We start from the raw sequence: 20,668 nt of genomic DNA on the forward strand, positions 1-20,668 counted from the left end.
CTTAAAGTACAGTGCCTGTAAAAAGTATTCACACCCTTGGACGTTTTACCCTTTAACTGATTTTATAAATCAATCACGGTCAATATATAAAGGCAAGGCAAGGTAAAATAAGTGACTGACCTAATTCAGCAGGGAAACGGGGATCACCTGAGTGCAGTGAATGTGTCTCAGTGATTGTAGTATAGAGACACTTGTGTCTGGAAGGTCCAGTCACTGGTTAGTCAATATTCCTGGCTACAATCACACCATGAAGACAAAAGAACACTCCAAGCAACTCAGAAAAGGTTATTGACAGGGGATGGATCCAAATAAATCCGAAGCACTGAACTTCCCCCAGAGTTCAGTTAAATCCATCATCAAGAAATGGAAAGAATGTGTCACATGTGTAAATCTGCCTAGATCAGACCGTCCACACAGCCTGAGTGAGTGTGCAAGAGGGAGACTAATGAGAGAAGCCACCAAGACACCTATGACTACTCTGATGGAGTTACACACTTCCCCATCTGAGATGGAATGCAGAAGCTCTCTGCATACAACAGTTGGTGGCAGCATCATGCTGTGGGGATGCTTCTTGGTAGCCCACCCTGGAAGGCTTCTAAAGCTAAAGGGGCTAATGGATGCGACAAAATGGTGAAAAATCCTGGAGGACAATCTTATTCAGTCTGCAAGAGAACTACAGCTTGGGAGAAGATTTGATTTCCAGCAAAATAATGATCCAAAGCATTCAGCAAAAGCGATACAGAAATGGTTTAAAGACAACAAGAGAAATGTTCTGGAGTGGTGGAGTCAAAGCCCAGACCTCAATCTATTCGAGAATTTGTGACTGGACATATAAAGGGCTGTTTGAGCCTGATCCCTGAGAAACCTGACAGAGCTTGAGCAGTTTTACAAAAAATGGTGTAAAACTTCTGTGTCTCAAATTTGCTAACCCTGACTGAGACCTGTACACATATTCAGTGCTGTGATTGCAGACAAAGGTGACTACTAAATATTGACTTGAAGAGGGTGAAAAGTTATGTCATCGAAGAGGATGTTTTTGTCTTTTTTTGGGGTCAAAAAAGCCAAATTATTTGACCATGATTGATTAATTAAATCAATAAATGGTCAAAACATCCAAGGGAGTGAATACTTTTTATAGGCACTGCGTATGTCCAATACCAGAGAAGCTGGAACAAGTATGTGAATGTACGATAGTTAAGTTGAAGTAACTTCTTGCCATTTGATTCTCTCTCTACTTCAGTTGTGGGTAAACAGAGAAGGGAGGTTGTCGGACCTGAATCAAAGCGCTCTCGTACTCAGTCTCCCTCTGTCCCTGCTGACTTCAAACTGCCAGAATTAAAACCAGACGATCCACTTGGTGAGTCACATTTGCTAAATTTATCGGTAAACTAACTTTGCAGAGGAAATGAGTTGGCCGGAGTTCAAGTCTGTTATTAGGCAGATCCATTTTTGCAAAGCTTCTTTCTGGAGTGTTTTTACCCAGAATGTGAATGGACCGGACCAGTCAGTGTAGTTCCAGGAGAAAAAGGGAGGACTTGTGGGTGGGTTGAGTTGTACTGCAAGCCTGTAAACAATGGCTACCAGTAAAGCGACCTGCTTGGATGTCGTTGCAGTAGCAGTTTTTCAGAACTGGACAACTTTTCTTTGATAAAAGAGCAAAGGACCACACTGACATCCTTTCTTGGTGGGAAAGAAGCTTTTGCTTTTCAACGACAGCGGCTGCCTGTCAAGCTTATGTTTTGTAGTTTAGTCCCCTTGTGCTGCACATGCCCTAGTATGTTCAGTTGCTCTGAATACTCTGAAATGAATATGACAGACAGAACCTCCGTCTAATTAACTTTCAAGATATTTTTCAAAGGTTCTGCCCTTCCCAAATATTGTCTAAGAGGTGTTGCCCACATGGATGTAGGGTATATTGCATGCAATGGGTACATACTATGACTGTCTGGTGTGTTAGGTTGTTTGAAAACAACATTCGTTAAAACGTTTTCCTTCTGTTGAACTTTTTCTGTCTTATCCAACAGGTACAGAGTTTGTAGTTCCTGCCTATTTCTGTAATCTATGCTCTGTTTTCTACCAAAATAACGCTGAGGAACCCCACTGCAACAGCCAGACACACTTGGACAACGTAGAGGTATACACAAAAACATTCACAAAATGATAGCACACTGCACAATGAACTTAGCCTTGCAAAGCTAGTATTCTTCCTCTTTTTATTTCTATAGAAGCATTATCGGGAGCTTGAACAGAAGTCTCTTAAAGCGGCAAGCTGTGATTGATTCCATCAACATCGGCTGCTGGATTGAAGATAAAGCTGGACAAGTGAAATGTCAGGTGCCTTAAAACCTCATTGGGGTTTGCATTATCTTTAAGTGCCTTGTATTATGCAGTTGCACTTATGAGCTTATGAATTGTCAGAGTGAAGACCTCATAAATGGTTCTACATGTCATCAAACATTCAAGAATGATGATTCACTCAGTACAGGGGTTTAGAATGTTGGCATTGTTAGCATTTTTGTCACACTTCAGTGTTTCAGATCATTAAACAACTATTAATGTTAAATAACGATAATCCAAGTCATACAAACTGTATTCTTAAAGATTTATGGGGTGCTTTATGCCTTTGTTTGGATAGGACAGCTGAAGAGAGACAGGAAACATGGGTAGAGAGTGTAGGGGGAAGACATGCACAAACCAACATCTATATGGGGAAACGATCCTGCGACCAGTGCATTTAGGACTACAGCCTCTGTACATGGCACCTGCTCCACCCACCAAGCCAAACCAGTACCCTAAATTGTATTTCTAAATGACAGTTTCATTTAGGGAAAAGCCATCCAGAAATCCCTTTCAATCTGGAAAGGGTTACAAAGCTATTTCCAAGGCTTTGGGACTTCACTGTACCACACTGAGAGCCATTATCCACAAATGGGGAAAATTTGGAACAGCAGTGAACCTTCCTAGGAGTGGCAGGCCTATCAAATTTCCTCAAATACGCAGTTTCCACCAAGTGGTCCGGCTCAGTTAGGTGCAGAACCACACGCATAAGTTGGAAAGGGTCTCAAAAAAAACGAACCGTACTGTCCCACTTTTCGGCACCCTTTCGGTTCCAATCTTACCTATCCATCCCAAAAAGGTGGAGCTATACACACAACAATAGGGGCTTGCACAGACATCACGTCAGCGTGCGACACAGCTGCTCGGCTTCAGGCTGCAAAACACGGAGGTCTCTGTGAGGAGCGGCAAAAACAGGACAAAATGGACTAATGTCTGCATTAATCTGGGATATTTGCACTCAACAGAGATCAAAACTGTTTCCTAGTCTGGGGATATTAATATCTGGCCACAAATCAAGTTTCCTGTTGTTTATCTGGACCTGATTTTAAGAACACAGAGCAGAGCCTGCAGGCTCACATCAGCCTGGTCTATCCGCGATGGATGTGAAACTAAATTAATGCTGAAGTTTTGTGAATACGAAGCCTTAGATCCGTTTCTTCTCTGTACTGTAACTAGTTATTCATCCACTTCTTACTTTAGGCGACCTGTGAAAAAAGTTGCTCTGTGGTTGTTGAACGTGCTCATTAAACTTTCCGGCTGTAGCCTATTTGAAAACGAGATCAGCACACCCAGGATTTCTGACTTAATCTAGTTTGATTTTAACCCCAGCTGAACTTCCACTTTTTTTTAACGTGGCGGATTCTCCCAGTAAAGCTCTAAACTTTCATATTTTGTCATATTAACTGTTCTAGACTAAATATATTCACATATTAACATACTGTTACGATGCAAAACGTTTTTGTACATATATTCCATCAGATGCGGATATGTACTGACAGCAGTTAACAATATTAATATGTAGTTGTTTTTTTAAAAAAAGCACTTTCAGCTGAAATAAAGCTGTTTAATGCATATTCCCTTCCGATTTCTGTCACTCATCCTTTCTATAACTCTGTGGCTGGACCAGCAGACTCGCGACGTCACATAGCTTTTACAGCCCGTCTTTTGGGATATATTCTGTGGACTGACAAGACAAACGTGTTGGAAGGTGTTCGTTCTGTTACATCTGGACTAAAACTAAAACAGCATTTCATCTAAAGAACATTGTACAAACAGTCAAACATGGTGGTGGCAGTGTGATGGTCTTGGGCTGCTTTGCTATTTCAGGACCTGGACCACTTACTGTAATTGATGGAGCCATGAATTCTGCTCTTTAACAGAAAATCCTGAAGGCGAACAACCAGTCATCAGTTGGTGACCTTAAGCTCAAGTGCACTTGGACTTGGAGCAGAACGATGATCTGGAACACACCAGCCATACCACATCTGAATGGCTTAAAAAAACAAAATCAAAGTTTTGGAGTTGTCCAGTCAAAGTCCAGATTTAAATCTGGCTAAGATTAAATACTTTCTGTTTTATGATCTGAAACATTTAGGTGTGACAAATAGGCAGAAATATCAGGAATCAGGAAGGAGTCAAATACTTTTCGCAGCGCTTTACATTAAAGAAAAATGGCTTCTTTTTACCACTGAAATGTATTTGAAATGAAACAATCAAGATGTGACTGAAGTGAAGCTCTTCAGCTTTTACTTTTACAAAATGTAGCAAAATACCTTCATTATCAGGAACTCAAAAGAGTTTGGACTGTTGACTGTCAAGCAGTTTCGTGACCAGGCTTGGTCTTTTCCCTACTTACTCAAAGGCAGATTAAGCCAATTAAAGATCTGGAGATTATCTCAAGTCTTCAAATGGAATTTTATAGCTGTTTGACTGGAGCTACCCATATGAAGTCCAGGAGGGAATCAGTACAAGTGAAGGAGTTCGTAACTGATGGCAGAATCCTTTCCATAATGGAGAAAGCCTGTCACATCTTGACAAGTCAAGAATACTCTGAATACTGGCGAGAGACATCGTCATGAATGTCATTTCAGAGACCTCTCAAGAGCCAGAAGGCCTTCTATTCTGTTCTCTATTGGAAACCATCTGAAAAGCCTCCCCAGGTCTCAGATCAGGTGCTTTGGTAAAAGAAACCAGCAGAATGATGGGAAGAGAATAGAGTTTCTGAAGGCAGAGAAGTAGGACATTCTACCAGTTGCCTGGTCTCAACCCAATCGAGCATGCTTTTCAGTTACTGAAGACTGAACTGGAGGCAGAAAGGCCCACAAACAAGCAGCTACTAAAGGTGGCTGCTGTAATGGCCTGGCAAAGCAGACTTGGTGAAGTCCAAGGACTCCAGACTTCAGGCAGCCATGGCTGGATTCTCATCAAAGTAGAACTGTGATATTTTGAATAATATAGCAAATGGATGGATGGTTTGTCCAGATACATTTGAGCTCCTGATAATGATTTGAAGTGAAAACAAGATTTAATCCTTTATTTCAAATTCACTGTAGGGGTGAATGGAAGCACATAGACTACCTTTGTTTTGCTGTCAAAATAATAGCAAACTAAATTGTAAATAAGGATGCCACAAGTAGGTCAGATTTCAAACTTAGTTACTTTCATGTTTTACCATTTTTAAATGAAACGTAATTTATTTTGTATTTAATAAAGAAACTGTAAAACTTATGAACGTAATAACAGTCCACAATTGTAATTAACCATGAACGTGATAGAAAGCCTCAGCTTTTATTGCTGTGACCCCACAAACATACAAAAGCCAGCTGAAAGAACGCTAGGAAGTAAAATGTGAATAAATAAAGAATGCAGTCATCGGCATATATATTCAGTTGAATACAGCAAAAAGGCAAGATAGATGGAAATACAAACATTTTGAATTTGATGCTTGCAACACATTCCACAAACCTGAGACAAAGGTAAGAGAATGGGAAAGTTGAGGAATGTTCAAAAGACTGTGGAACATTCCAGGTGGCTAATTGGTAACAGGTGATAGTACCATGATTGGTAATCAAAGGAGCACTTTAGAAAGGCTCAGGCCTTGTCCACACCGAGATGAAAACGATGTATTTCCTTTTCGTTTGAAATAGTTTATATATGCAAAGCCTGTAAGTGGCGCTGTAACGCTGCCACAGAGATGCACCAAAAGAGAGAAAATTACGGATAACTGCCCAAAATTTGCTCCAGGTTGCCCTTCTGGTTGTTCTCTGTGGTGGATCTAAGAACATCTGGTGTATGCTGTTCTTGGTGGTGGTAAAGGAGCTTCAGATTTTGCTGCAAAAGCCATAACAAGCTCAGTAGCTTCTGCAGCACGAATACAACCCTGAAACCCACCATTGTTGTTTTGGTTTGACGTGCATTCGGTTTAAGTGGGCTATGCAATGTATGACGTAATCGTTTCAACGTGGGCTTGGGAACACTTGGGAAGTTAAGACTACCATGCAAAGCGGTGCAGATTGTTGTGGATGCTAAGTCCAAAGCCAGAATCTGTGACGGTGGGGGTGTGTTAGTACCCACTGCATGTGTCACTTGCACATCTGTGAAGGCACCATAGAGGCTGAGAGGTACATATAGGCTTGGGAGCAACATAGGCTTCCATCCAGACCTCTTTCTCAAGGACAGCCCTTTTTATTATAGCAAGATGATGCTAAGCTATGGTTTTTTACGAGTTACAACAGCATGGCTTCACAGTAAAAAGAGGGCAGGGTCTAGACTGGCTTGCATGCAGTCCTGATGGAGTGGAGAAACCCCAGACTGTAGAGCATTTTTCAACATAGCAAGAATGGAAACGAATTCTACTTTTAATACTTAAACAATTCTTCTTAGAGAGTGTTGTGAGAAGAAAAGGTGATGGAAGGTTTTTGGAACATGTTGCAGGCATCAGATTCAGGACATTTTAATATTTCCAACAAAAATTTTATTAGTTTTAGCACTGTCTTTGTGCAGCCGAACCAGGGATTTCAATAGCTATCTTTGGGAACTAATCCAGACATTTTATCATCTTTTATCATTTCAACAGATGAAAAATTAATCATGAATAAAAAACTTGCATGGTTGAAATGGTATAATGGGTTTTAACGACATCAACACTTAGTTATGTTTGAAGTGGGAAACTGCTGCAATGTTTTGGGGAAATTTAAACCTAAATATCTTTAAAATCTTTTACCTTTGTGGGCTGTTGTTGCAGTTGCTGGGTTATGCAGACACAGTCATTGAATTAAATATGGTGGTATTTATGATGTCACATGAAGAACCTTTCATGGGACTCTGAAAGCTTAACAGTTGTTTTAAAAAGTTGTATATAAGAATATAATCTTATTAATTTTAGATACCACTATAAGTTTTCAAAGCACATTGAAAAGGGACAAACTATGTTTTTTTGTTTGTTTTATTGTCAATCAGTGTTATGCAGTCTATCAATCACTGGCAATGCAGGGGAGCTTTCCAGTGATTGAGTGTTATTGTTTTATTTTGTAAGGGTTTTTATGTGTGTTTGCTTGTACTTGAACTTCCACATAATCACAGTTTTTCACAATTTATTAAAAAAAAAGACAATTTTATTGAAAAAGTAGTGCCGTCAAGTCCCATTTTAGAAGTTTCCTTCAATTAAGTCACTCAATACTGTGGAGTAGAAGATACTAGTTTTCACCAGTTACCTTTTTCTATTTCTGTAATATATGAAAATGTCTGTGTGATTTTTCTATTAAAAAAAATAAAGTACTCTGAGTGTACTGGATTTCTGCTTTTTGTGTTTTTGCTCATGTTTTCTTTATCAGTAAGGAGCGTGCAGCCTTCAGGCTGCCGCTCCTTTTGAAGCATAGAAAATCAAATAGAGTTTTCTTTGTTGATAGCCACTAATAGCTCATATCTTCTGTTCTTTGTTGAATTTGATACTTTGAAATCAGCATGTCAATCAAGCAAAAATCATCTGTGTATACACAATGATGATTCTATCAATGGTCTACATTAGGAAAAACAAAACCAGGTCTGGCCTGAAGCATAAGCCAAGTAAGCTGCTTAGGGCTTCGACACCATGATGCCCCCAAGATGTCAACATGGTCCAGCCGAAGATGTAGGGTGGAAATGAAGAGGACCACAGGACGTAGCCCCCCTCAGATTAAAAAGACTGTGTTTATTTTATAAGAAAATAAAATAGGTAGTGTTGTCATTTTTGTTATTTATTTATTTGTCCCAAAAATGCATCTACTATGTGATAAAGTTTTGTGGTTTTTAATGTTCATTAAACACTGTTTTAATATTTCTTAGGTGGCTGGACTATCAAATGCTTTATGTCACTAAATTCTGGGACAAAAAGATGAGAATTCTGAGGAAAAAAGATTGAGAATGTTTTGGTATTTACAGGATCTTCCCATATGTGTTTGTTAGTGGAAAACTTTTTTTTTTTAAACAATGAAAGCCATTAGCCAGCCTTTTAGTTTCTTTTAACATCACCCTGGTGGCTGTTGTGATTCTTTAAGCATTTAGTTTTCTCTGTCTCCTTTGAGTTAAGTTTCAGGTGCAAGGCAACGGTGGTTTGATTCACTGTTTTTATCAGTTTAAATCAAAGGAGCATTCTGGTGTCAGATTTTGCTACTTTGTTTTGTTTTTTTCCACTTCTCCCAGTTAATCATTTGTGATTTTAGTGGTTATCCTTGTTGGATAACTTTAAGAATCACAGGTCCACAATTGGGTCCCATTTCCCCCATCACTGGGGATTCTTAGAAAACAGTCTGATTTCTGAGTTTAAAGTCAGTCTGAACAAAAAAAATCAGAATTCTGTGAGGGGAAAAAAGTAAGGATTCTGCAAATTAAAGTCAGGGTTTGAGATTAAATTTAAATTATAAATCTCAAATAAGAATTATACCAAAAAGGATATAATAGTTTGGGATTTTTCATTAGTTTTTATTTTTATGTCGTTTTCACTTTCTGTGTTCAATTTCAGTTTAGTTTTAATTAGATTTTACCTTTTTTTAGCTTAGTTTTTATTTTGCAGAAATGCTTTATTTCAGTTTAGTTTTTATAACTTTCAGTGTTAGTGTTTTGGATGGATGTCAGGGCTGAGTGAACATCATACATTTTTAAAAACATTTTCAAACTCTTCACTATCATTTCATTGATTTAAAGTTGATGGTGAATAGGACTCCAGGCACAGAACTGCCACTGTGTGAAGTCTTAACCAATCAGATCAAACCATTTTACACTCCCAGACTCTGGTGTTGGTGCCAGTCAGTATGGTTGTGTCAAAGACTAAAACTAAGGGTAGTTTGTCTGTATTTTTGTTTTATTTTATTTTAGCTTAAGTGTGCTACAAAGTTTCAGTTAGTTTTCGTTCTAGCTTCGTTTTTATTTAGTTTCAGTTAACTACAGTTATTTTCACATTTTAGTTTTAGTTATTGAGTTAGTTTTAGTTAACTGTAATAACCTTGGAATTCTGAGGGAAAATGAAATGTCTCTGTTAAAGTCAGAATTCTGAGATTAAAATTAAATTTTAAGATTCAAGTTAGATGAACACAAACGGAAGTCTGAGATCAATTACAAATTAAAAGATTCGAGACAATTATACAAAGAGTCAGGATTCTGAGATTAAAGTGATGTTAGAGGATTAAAGTCAGTTATACACAAGTCATGTTCAGAAGCCTTTATTTTCAGAATTCAGGCTTTCGTCTCAAAATATGAAAAAAAGTTGGATTTGAAAAAGAAAAGTGAAAAAAGTCAGATTTTTGACACTAACGTGGACATTTAAAGGGGGATAAGGTCAGAATTTAAAATAAATCAAACCTGAAGAAAGCAAAAATCAGTAAAATGTAAAACTTAATCATGAGGAAAAATTAAATTCTGTTCCAGCGGAAGTTCCGTTCAGAAGTAAACATCAGACCTTCACTGACCTGTAGACATCTCTGAGGGACAGAGTTTCCGGAGGCGAGCCTCAAGATCCGCGTACCCGTGTGTTTGGGACTGTGCCAGTACATTTTAAGACAGGCCAGCAGACGACGCTCAAATAACGACAGGTATGCCACAGACACACCGTAAATAAATCCGTTATTATCCCTTCTAATGATCGATACCAACGGCTGAAACGACCGTTAGTCAACTGTTGATAGTTCGAGCCGACGGGACTAATTCACTGTTAATACCTGCTCTGTTTCAACTCACCAACAGTTTGTGTTTTAAATCAGAGCTACTCGGGTTTTCAGACGGTGGTGTTGTGATTTTATGTAATTTTTAAAAACCGTGATGTTATTATCTTGGTGAAAGCCTTCCACTGTTAGCAACACTAACCGTTTTATACCGTCATTACTGCTCTGACCTCACTGTAAGGTACTCAGATATTTTGGACTATTTTATTGTTGGTAACGGATATTTCTAACGTGACACGGATTGAATAAGAGGAAACAGCATGCCTCATTCATACATTTCTTATTTTTATTTAACTCCTTAGAACATCATTTTCTATGTTAGCCGTTATCACAAGCTAGAAACTCCTGCGTTTTTCCTAATTGGCGGTTAGTTTTAATGCCCATATATGGTCAGGAAACCACACAGGGTTAATATGGTAAAGTGTAAATGAAAAATGAATGAAAATGGGTGAAATGCGGCATAAATACAGTAGGTGTAAAAACTGACAAACTAAAATAGGTGAAAAGTGACAGAAAGAAGTGGGAAAAATTGTCAAAAGACAGAACAGAAAGTTCTTTGTTTAGGTGTAAAAAACGTTAGTCCAGTGAATTTCTCATCAGGGCAGCTTGTTAATTACAGGTGGGCTTGAAATCTTCAGGTGACAACTGTATGATTTGCTTAGCCTGGAGTTTTCTGTAACTGACAAGCACTCCTCACCTATTCACTAAACATAGTGCGGTACAATTATTTGGGGGTCCTCCTCTGGAAAAGTTTGAGTGCTCAGCATGTAAACTATTTCAATCTTGTGCACATTTCATACAGCTGTCAAAAAGTTTACATTTTGAGATTACATTTTGATCACAACAAATTTCTGAATTTTTGTAGTAAATCAATTAATCACATCCTATTTAATCTATCGCTGGGGGTGCACAATATTGGAAATTTTAAATACATTTTTCAATATTTTTAATATATTTAAAATTGACTTCAGACCTGAAACTTTATTCCTTTAAAAGACACACACATACAATTAAAGTTTGAGGAAGACCAAATTAACAAATTCAGTCCTTAGAAAACAATTTAAAGTGTCAGGAATGATGATGAGAAAAGCAAAGACTTCAGCTGATGCTGAACACATTTGAATTATCGTTGCCTCAGTTCATTGACCTTGCCTCAACAACAGGATGCTAACTACATTTATCTCTCTGGTTTTAAAACAGATTTCACTATTCACACATTCTAAACTGAGGGGACTTACTAAAATGTCTGCATGTGTTTTTCATGCCTGCTTTGAATGGAAGAGGAGGAAGACTATTTCACAGCAGAAGCAGCCAACATGTACCCTGCATGCAGCAGTGAGTTTTAACTCTAAGTTGAAGGTACATTTTGTGTTTGACTCATAACAGTTAAATTATTATCAGATCATTGAAAGATGCATGCTCTGGGTGATAGATTGAATGCGTCTCAACAAGATCTAGCTTAATGTTAGATTTTAAACACCACTTAATTCTTCCCTTGTTTGTTTTAACTTTAAGCTTTGCATTGCTGTCAGATTGGTGTGGATCTAGTTTCACTGCTGGGCCCCTAACAGACCTCTATGTGGAAGATTCCCAGGGATGCTGCTCCTGACTAGCCAACAGAGTGCTTTCTCATAGCTGCCTGAACTGAAAGCCCATCTTATACTCATGCACTGATGCATATTTACAATCCGCTGGTTGTTGGTAACAAAGCTAAAACCCTAAACATCCACCGCCCCATCCCTGTAATAACCCATGTGCCTCTGGAAACCAAAATGAAAACAAAAAAAGAAAAACAAAGAGATGAGGCCTCAAAGCAAATCCATACATCAACCCATGGACCATGGACCTCTGTTTACAGGCACACATAAGGAAGACCTTCACTCACTAGGCAGAGAAATGGCCTCCAACCCAATGACCCCAACCTCTGCCACTCTTCGACATAAACATGAGGGGAAAACTGAAAGTAGCAGTAGGACCTTGGACTGGTTATTAAAATATGTAAGGCCCCTCGATGATGGCTCTTCACTGAAGACATCTACATTTTTAAACAGTGCTAGCTGTGATGATGGTAGGTTGAATGGCTCTGATAACAGAGAACATAATACGCAGTACATTCCAGGGTTGGGTGACTATGACTTTCCAGCCTCAGATGAGCCAGACACCTCTACAGAAACCCGTAAACCCAAGTTCACCCCTGAACAAACTGCTAGAATCCTTCTGCACTTTGGGCTTGAGAGAGAAGATTTGGAGGTTCTCATCTCGTACCCCGAAGACCAGATTACCCATGCTAACTTGCCAGTCATCTTGGACCACCTGCACCTTCAGAAGAAAAAGAAAGCAACCACAGAGGTTCAGTCAGAACCCTGCCTTGAACCACAACCCAACAGAACAGTGAGTGGCCCTGACATTCATAATCGGAATAGTTCTGGTAGGGCAGTCATGCAACTAGAGAAAACTTCGAAAACTACGAACTACCTTCGTACCGGCGAAGGTTCTGCAAGGGTTGAGGATGATGTTGGAAGGACGAGCAACAGTGGGAGTGGAAAAATGTTTGAGAGTCAAGAACCACTGCCAAAAAGGACTACAGAGTTTAAAAGTAGCGCTGTTGGTCCTTCAAATAAGCAGTTGAGTTCCTTTTACAGTCTTAGCTCTTTGTACAGTCCAGTACTTTGTCCTGCTTATCCAAGGAATGATCAAACAAAAAAATTACTGGTCCAACCAAAACAATATTTCCAAGATATCCTCTGCTCTTCCTCTCAGCCAATGAAAGACACGAGTTTTCTCGATTCTGAGACCCCCAAACCTGTTCCTTTAGATCAGTCCTGGTCAGCATTTATAACCCAACCACCCGTCATTCACGCCCATGGTATGCATCATCACCAAACTGACCTTGGACCCTTTGGTAGTAATGACACCAGTGGCACAAACGATCCTAGTGAAGTAATCCCTGTTGAAAGTTCTATGAAGCAGAAGGGAAACCAGAGGGAACAACTGCAGCAGCAATCAGTGCAGCACACCTCAAATCCAATAAAACTGTTAACTTTACTCAAAAAGACAACGGGTAAAAGTGCAGTCTTCAAGGATAAGTCAGCACCAGAGATGGTATCTGACCGTGCTGCTACCCCATCAAACAACTCTCCTCGCACCTGTGTTCTGTGTACCAAAGAATGTACTGATACAAAGGTGAGTACAACACTGATTGTTGTTGTCTTCTTCTAAATATTGTGCATTTCAAACACATTTTGATATAATTTTAGCACTCTTATTTGAATTTGATGCTTTCCAAAAACTAATATTTTACAACAAATAGTAGTGTTGTACTCAAGACCACACTATCTGAGACCAGGACTTGCCAGAGACCAGAGTACACCAAGACTTTTGGGGGTCAAGACCAAGACAAGACCAAGACCATAAAAATCAATTTAAAAAAATGATAAGGTTTAACAGCTAAAGAGCATTCTCTCTTTAATTTTAGCTTTCTTTTTCATAAATCTGACAGATAAAAACACGGTGTCTGCAACTCTTTCAAGGCAAATTTCAAAAATCTCAAATCTTAACAATTTTGTTTAACTAACTAAAAAATAAATCATTATATTTAAAAGCCACTGACAGATCTGGAATGATTTTAAATATCTGAAAATGAGATGTTAATCTAGATTTGTCAGGTGAATGAGCCCTAAATTAAGTGTTTAGAGGTATTTTTGACTAGAAATAAGATAGCTTGATGTCCAAGTTAATGAAGTCAAAGAGTAGCAAATCAGTGCTGGTCTCGACTGGTCTTGATGGAAAATCCTGAGTCCAGCCAGTCCAGGACTGAGTAATATGCTCTCGAGTGTAAGACAAGACCAAGACATTCAAAATGTGGTCTTGAGACCGGTCTCAAGAGCAAGATCGTTCTCGAGTACTACAACACTACCAACTAGTTAGAAGCCACAAACATTCAGCTGTATGTTGTTACAAATTGAGGTTGTAGTGTTTCATTTAAACAGGATTGGTCACATTTGAAATGGTCACCAGGGTTCTGGTAAAATCTACAGAACTTGTGCACCATAGGTTTATGGAAGTTTTTCAAATTTGGTTCAATACTTGTAATAACTGTTTCCCATTTATTTATCAATTCCCTCATTTAATTTCTATAATTAATTTCATATGTAACAGACTTCATAATCCACAAAAACAGTTAACTGTCACAGTATAACACCAACTTGGTAAAGCTTATGGTGGAAATTTCTAAAAAGACAATAAAATTAAGACACATTTTCTATCCAGGCTTTAGATATCAGAAGGTAGTCTATTCATGAATATGAATTATGAGCCCTTGAGTAAAATGTGTACTCATGAGTGTTGGGGTTCAGTAAGCCCCGAATGTCAGTCAATGCCAACGTATTTTTAAATTCCTCAAAACCTCGGCATTACCCAGCCTGTATAACACAGCACCAGTGTCTTTTTTTCAGGCTCTTAACTGAGTCATACAAAGCATCAAATCAAGAGTCGAATGAGTCCCACTCCGTGGGATTTAAAAGAAGAGATATCAGACAGTTTGACTTGAGAGACTCCACACATCACTAGCTACGATGCCCATATTTTGCAACCAGACGTTTTCTAAAGCTTTTGTATTGCTGAATGAATTAAGTGTCAATTGTCACTCAGAAATTTTCAGTTGAGATTGTGAAGGGTTTTTTGGAGGGAGTGGGGGGCCTTTTTTGGCTTTTATGCAGATAGGATTGATGAAGAGAGATAGGAAATATAGGGATAGAGGGAGGGGGAAAACATGCACCAAACAGTGCTGAGACCGTGAATCAGTCCTATGACTAGGGCCATGGCATCTGTACATGGGTGCTTCTTCTACCACTGAACTAAACCACTGCCAGGAAGGTTATGTTCATCTTGATGCTGGAGATGCCCATCTTGATGTTGTGTCTCTGTCCTGACTTCTAGGAGTGGATCTCCCACCTGAGCAGCTACCTTCACCTTGAAAACTTAAGACTTTTCAGAAAACAGTGAGTCTTTTTTCCATTTATCTATTTGGGAATTTGTTAATGGTCCCCTTATACCGAAAACCTTACCAACTCTTAAAAACCTCCTTCCTTGGCATATATGTAGAGTGTCTGTTTTGATTGTTGTTGTTTTTTTCCACAGATACACCAATTGGGATGGTGAAACCAACCCTGAACCTAGGTAAAATTCTTAACATTTTAACTTTCATATCAGTGAGAATCTATCCCTTACTTCCATTTGGATATCTGGTGGGTTTAGGCAACAACTTTTCTATTCTATTATTCTTTTCAGACCTGTAGCTGAATATGCCAAACCCCATTCCTCAGCCTCTTCCAAGAAAACCAGCCACTTCCATTCAAGATCCCTCAGGCCCCATAGTCAGCATGGCCCAAAGGGTAGATTGGATAGATGTAGAAGCCGATCGGATTCTCCACTGAGCACTAGAAACAATTGCAGGTCTGTGTTTTATGAATTATACCAAGGATAACTGGAGTTAACAGGATAGAGGATTATTCTGTGAAAACCAGTATCTCCCACTCATTTAAATTCTTGTATAAAATGAATTCACTTTACCACTTTGTTTTCCTGATCTTCTGAACTGTGGATTAATCTCTTTCTTGCACCTGAAAGTATGACATCCCATCCTCTCACATCTATAGGTCACGCTCACAAAGCTCTGAAAGACAGTCCTCGCCAAGGAGGAGGGTTGACAGACGATCTCTGAGAGGAGATCTTGATAGACAGAAGAGGTCATCCCCTCAACAGAAAAGGCCCAATAGACTGTCTAATAAACTACAGACAATCAGGCTTGGAAACCGCCCCTGCTCAAAACCACTCAGCCCCCATCATCATGGTCGAATGAGAAGGAGGCACAGAAGGAGATCACAATCTCCACCAAGCCCCAGATACAATCACAGGTCTGTATTAAAAAAAAAATCCTACCAGAAAATCTTTAAAAGGAAAATTTCAACCTCAGAATTAACTGTTGCAGGTCACATTAACCAGTTTGTTCCCAAAACGTGAAATTAGCCTTTTTTTTTTTTTTTTTGTAAAGTGAAAAGAACATGATCTGACAGAGTTGACAAAGATCTGACAATGATGATGAACATCCAATGAATTTGAGGGACATCTAACTAAGTAAACAAATATCTGAAAGAGCTGACAAACATCTGACGGAGACGACGAACATCCGACAGAGTTGACAACCATGCGATGGAGTTGGCATTGGGGATGGGAAAAAAAGATGACTTGCTAGCTTTTTTTTTTTAACTCAAACAACCATCTTAATTGACTTTACATGAAAGAAAAATAATGAAAATGAAAGATGAAGTCAAACTCTCAGCATGCTAATTAATTTCAGAACTTATAGAACTTGTTATAGAACTTATTGGACCTTAGCTGTATGATTTGACAACCATCTGACAGTGATGATGAACACCCTATGAATTTGAGGGACATCTGACTAAGTAAACAAATATCTGAAAGAGTTGATGGAGTTGATGAACATCTGACAGAGTTGAAAAACTTCTGGTGGAGGTGACAAACATCTGACAGAGTTGAAAAATATCTGACAGAGTTGACGACCATCTGACGGAGATGACTAACATCTGACAGAGTTGATGAACATCTGACAGAGTTGACGACCGTCTGATGGAGATGACAAACAGGACGGAGGGGAAAAACATCTGATGGAGTTAAAAAAAACATCCGGTGGAGTTGACGAACATCTGACAGAGTTAACAAACATCTGACAGAGTTAACGACCATCTGGCAGAGTTGATGAACATCTGACAGAGTTAACGACCATCTGACAGAGTTGATGAACATCTGACAGAGATGATGAACATCTGACAGAGTTTATGACTATCTGACGGAGTTGACAAACATCTGACGGAGATGACGAACATCTGACAGAGTTGACAACCATGCGATGGAGTTGGCATTGGGGATGGGAAAAAAAGATGACTTGCTAGCTTTTTTTTTTTAACTCAAACAACCATCTTAACTGACTTTACATGAAAGAAAAATAATGAAAATGAAAGATGAAGTCAAACTCTCAGCATGCTAATTAATTTTAGAACTTATAGAACTTGTTATAGAACTTATTGGACCTTAGCTGTATACATGTAGGTTCATCTTAGTTTTTCTGAAGTAGTCAGGTGATGTAAAAAGGTATTTTGAAAGATGGAGAATAACATGCTAGTGAGGCAATACCATATTGTGCTGAGTGGTATCTGCCAATGTTATAGGCTGCTTTTTCCCTTCAGGCCTCCACGAGATAGCTTGACTGAAAGCTATACATTTTGTAAAGTATACAAGCATTATTGGGACTGAATAGGAGACATAACTCCCTAATGGGAATCAGCTGTCCTCCCAGAATAATAAAACTTCTGTTGGAACTATATTCCTTTACCGCTTTGTTTGAGATCCTTTGAAAAATGTGGACTTAAGATTTATTATTTTGTCACTCTTTCAGGCATGACAGCCCAGCCTTCTACAGCAATAGGTCACATTCACAGAGCCCTGAAAGATGGTCATCTCAAAGGAGAGTCATTGAGAGTGAGAGTCAGTCACCACCAAGGAGAAATAGACGGTCCAGAGAGACGTCACCTCCTAAACCTAAAGGGTCCAACAGTATGTTGAGAATGTCTTAAAAAGCAGAGAAAACATCAGGTTGAAAATCACTGTTAAGGATTTTGCAGAACTGTACAAGTGCATGTGGTCATGAACCTTCTGTCTGAATATTTTCTGATGTAGGAGCTCAATCCAGTAAATTCAGCATGGTAACTCTCAATGTGGACTTGTGAGACTTCCTGATTACTTTAAGCCTTTACTGTTGTTTTTCTTTTCTCTGAAGGTACCCAGACACTGCTCCAGTCTGACCTGGAGGATGTTATTAAAACCGCGGCTCCTTCTTTCTTAGCGGAGCTAGCCAAAATGGCATTGTGGTCCTCCTCCTCTTCAATTTCAACAGGAGAAAAACAGCTTCCTTCTCTTCCTGCTGACTACAGACTGCCAGAACTCAAACCCATCAATCCCCTCTGTGAGTCACAACTGCGACAATTTATCTGAAAACCTTGGATGAAAATATGTCCCCTTCCATAATTTCCTACTGTTGAATTTTTTTCTTATTAAACAGGTGAAGAGTTTGTGGTACCTGCTTATTTTTGCAACCTCTGCTTTGTTTATTGCCATGAGAGCAACGCCAAAGAGCTCCACTGCAGCAGCCAAACACACCTCGACAACCTGCAGGTAGACACAAACACATTTTTCAAACACACAATAAAGTGAGCCTTTAAGTTTATTTACTCCATTGTTTTCTCTTTTTTTCAGATGAATCAGGATCTTCAAAGAACAAATATCAAGCTTTGAAGTCTCTGAATAAACGCAGATGGACACTACGTAGAAAGACAGTTATTTATATTGTTATATAGCACCTTGAAAGTACCTTGTACATTATATGTCATAGGTTTCCTGTTAAATAATGCAGTGACAGCCCCATCTACCCATGTTCATGTTCATTAAGGCTTCTATGACAGAGTTCTGTGCCACAAAGTACATTTACAGAGACCAGGGACCCCACTGTACCTGAAGGTGGTAAGGGGAGACAAAGGAGAGAATTTTCTGGAGTCCAGCCACGCTGGGAGGCAGAAAGTAATAACAAGTAGTAGTAATGTATGCTGTAGTGTACAGTCATCTTAAAAATGCAAATTCATTTTTTTTACATTATTAAAATGGCCTAAAAATGGTAAAAGTTGATGGAAAAGGTGATAAAAATGAATGGTGCATTTAAAATACTGTAATTAAAAGTTTCTGAAAAGGGTTTGAATTGGCAAAAAATAGATAAATAATAGATAAAGGAGGCAAAAAGTGGCAAACACAAGCATTAAAAGTGGCAGAAATGGTTTAAACTGGCAAAATGGCATAATAAATAGTGAAATGTGGTTAAAATGGGCAACAATATGTGCTTATGAAACAAAAACATGATTAGAAAATATCAGAAATTCAGCTGAAAACATATTTTTCTAAGAGGTTTTACCATTTTTTAGAGTTTTGGTATTATGTTACACTGCAAGTTTAAAACAGTACTATTAAAAACACCAGTAAAGAAGTTCATTTTGTGACTGCTGAGTTAACATTTTAATGTTAAAGAGTTCTGTGTGAGTGACAGCGCTATTTACTTTTAACTGTGGGTAGAATTGCAACCAAATAAGACAAAGCAATAATTCTTTTTGCATATAAAACCAGAGGAGAAACACTAATGTATCACACATTCAATGTGTCCCAGAGTACAGTTTCCTTCCAGAAACATCCTTCCTTCTTTTGAAGAGCTTTAGTAAAAAGCGCCCATATCAAAAACAATATCCAATAATGTAATCTGAACGGCTGCCTTTCACAGCACTTCTACTTTACATGATGGCGTATGACAACGTTTGTCTGCATGAACCTATGGTGTTGTATTCCAGCAGGTCACAAGTCACACTGGTTATGGTTTCAATATGGTCTTCTGCAAACATGTGCTCAAAAGTATCTGGCACACTTTGATTGTACTACTGTAAATAGTATTTTATTAACATGCTGTCTTTTTTGCAAATTGAGCACAATTTCATTCTAGTTTTGTTTTTACCAATTTAAAGATGAGAGTATTTCAAAAGCGAAGTCATAAATAAATGTTTTATTATTTGAAATGATCTTGTGCAACTTTTTACAATCACAGTTTTGAGGGATACAGCTACACCATCTCTGTATTTAGGAAAATGAGTTAAAAAAAAAACACATTTAATTTTTCTAGTTTTTTTTCTTTTTTCTTTCTTTTTTTTTTTTTTTTTTTTTGCACTACAGCATGTAAAAATGTAAAGATGTGCTCTGGCGGACTTGTTCTATGGTAGGTCGTAAAGGGTTAAAAAAAAAAAAAAGTACAGGGACAACTTAGTCTTGAAATACATTATTTTTACTACAAAGCAAAACTGGTGCAGTCCACCTGCAGGAATAGAAAACAGGACCAAAAGTAATTTCAGATTCACTTTAAAAACTGAAAGAAAGGCAAAATATACAAAACACAACCTTTTTCATTTGTGTTGACTCTACATCCCAAGTTTTTTTTTCTCCCAAATAAAAATATTTCAGACAAGGTCATACAATTCTACATTTTTACATAGTTAGAGAAGCAAATCAGTGAAAAAAACACAAATGTATTGTGGTCTCTTGATTCAGGCCAAGCAATCTTGTCCAGCGGTTCGGTGAGTTTAAAAAAAATAACTTTTTCCATGAAGACATAGGTGTTTTTAGTCTCATCTGACATTTACAAATCAAGTAAAACATAACTCATTATTTAAACTTTTTACAAGTCAATAAGCTCCCAGAATCCTTCGGGTGGTGCTGCATAAAACACTAAAATCTTTGTGTCTCATAATGAAGTTATTTCTGTGAAGTGTTGACTGATCTTCCAAGTCCAAGTGTAAATCCTAACTGGTCAAAACATGACTAACTAGTTGATCCTTGTTATAATAAAGGTAGAATTAGATTAGGGAAAATGCCACTTAAACTCTCATATCAATACATTTCTCTGATAGCCAAGTCCGTTTGCAGTGATTCCTGATTTTCTCTGACATTTTTCACTTCTTGAAGAAAGTTTTGTT

The 20,668-nt window shown here is 38.3% G+C and overlaps 2 protein-coding genes across 6 annotated transcripts in view; both read left to right on the forward strand.

Annotated features, from left to right (window-relative positions):
- LOC121504596 overlaps positions 1-7,630 on the forward strand; it is a 60,059-nt gene extending 52,429 nt beyond the window's left edge. For both annotated transcript variants that reach the window (XM_041779520.1, XM_041779521.1), the window contains 3 exons: positions 1,241-1,357; positions 2,025-2,134; positions 2,226-7,630. In XM_041779520.1, coding sequence (XP_041635454.1) covers positions 1,241-1,357; positions 2,025-2,134; positions 2,226-2,279 — 281 coding nt within the window. In that variant the 3' untranslated portion in view covers positions 2,280-7,630. The remainder of the gene's footprint in view (positions 1-1,240; positions 1,358-2,024; positions 2,135-2,225) is intronic.
- Positions 7,631-9,786: 2,156 nt separating this feature from the next.
- On the forward strand, positions 9,787-18,772 carry LOC121504232 (zinc finger protein 638-like). 4 transcript variants are annotated; one of them, XM_041778921.1, is made up of 11 exons: positions 9,787-9,902; positions 11,313-11,390; positions 11,547-13,214; positions 14,970-15,031; positions 15,171-15,209; positions 15,321-15,485; positions 15,689-15,946; positions 17,506-17,663; positions 17,887-18,072; positions 18,169-18,281; positions 18,363-18,772. In XM_041778921.1, exons 3-11 carry the CDS (start codon positions 11,832-11,834, stop codon positions 18,399-18,401), a joined length of 2,403 nt encoding a protein of 800 aa, XP_041634855.1. In that variant the 5' UTR covers positions 9,787-9,902; positions 11,313-11,390; positions 11,547-11,831; the 3' UTR covers positions 18,402-18,772. The 4 variants fall into 4 exon arrangements, with proteins under 4 accessions (XP_041634855.1, XP_041634856.1, XP_041634858.1 ...); XM_041778922.1 differs by having other exon boundaries at positions 11,313-11,366; XM_041778924.1 differs by having other exon boundaries at positions 11,313-11,366; positions 11,564-13,214.
- The last annotated feature ends 1,896 nt before the right edge of the window (positions 18,773-20,668 follow it).

Source organism: Cheilinus undulatus, linkage group 22 (genome assembly GCF_018320785.1).
Source record: "Cheilinus undulatus linkage group 22, ASM1832078v1, whole genome shotgun sequence".
Taxonomy (NCBI): domain Eukaryota; kingdom Metazoa; phylum Chordata; class Actinopteri; order Labriformes; family Labridae; genus Cheilinus; species Cheilinus undulatus.

Coding starts and splice junctions, on each gene's coding strand:
- LOC121504232 (XM_041778921.1), top strand. CDS start 11,832: ATGAGGCCTCAAAGCAAATCCATACATCAACCCATGGACCATGGACCT. Junction 15,486..15,688: donor AGCACTAGAAACAATTGCAG/GTCTGTGTTTTA, acceptor TCACATCTATAG/GTCACGCTCACAAAGCTCTG. Junction 18,073..18,168: donor CAAACCCATCAATCCCCTCT/GTGAGTCACAAC, acceptor CTTATTAAACAG/GTGAAGAGTTTGTGGTACCT.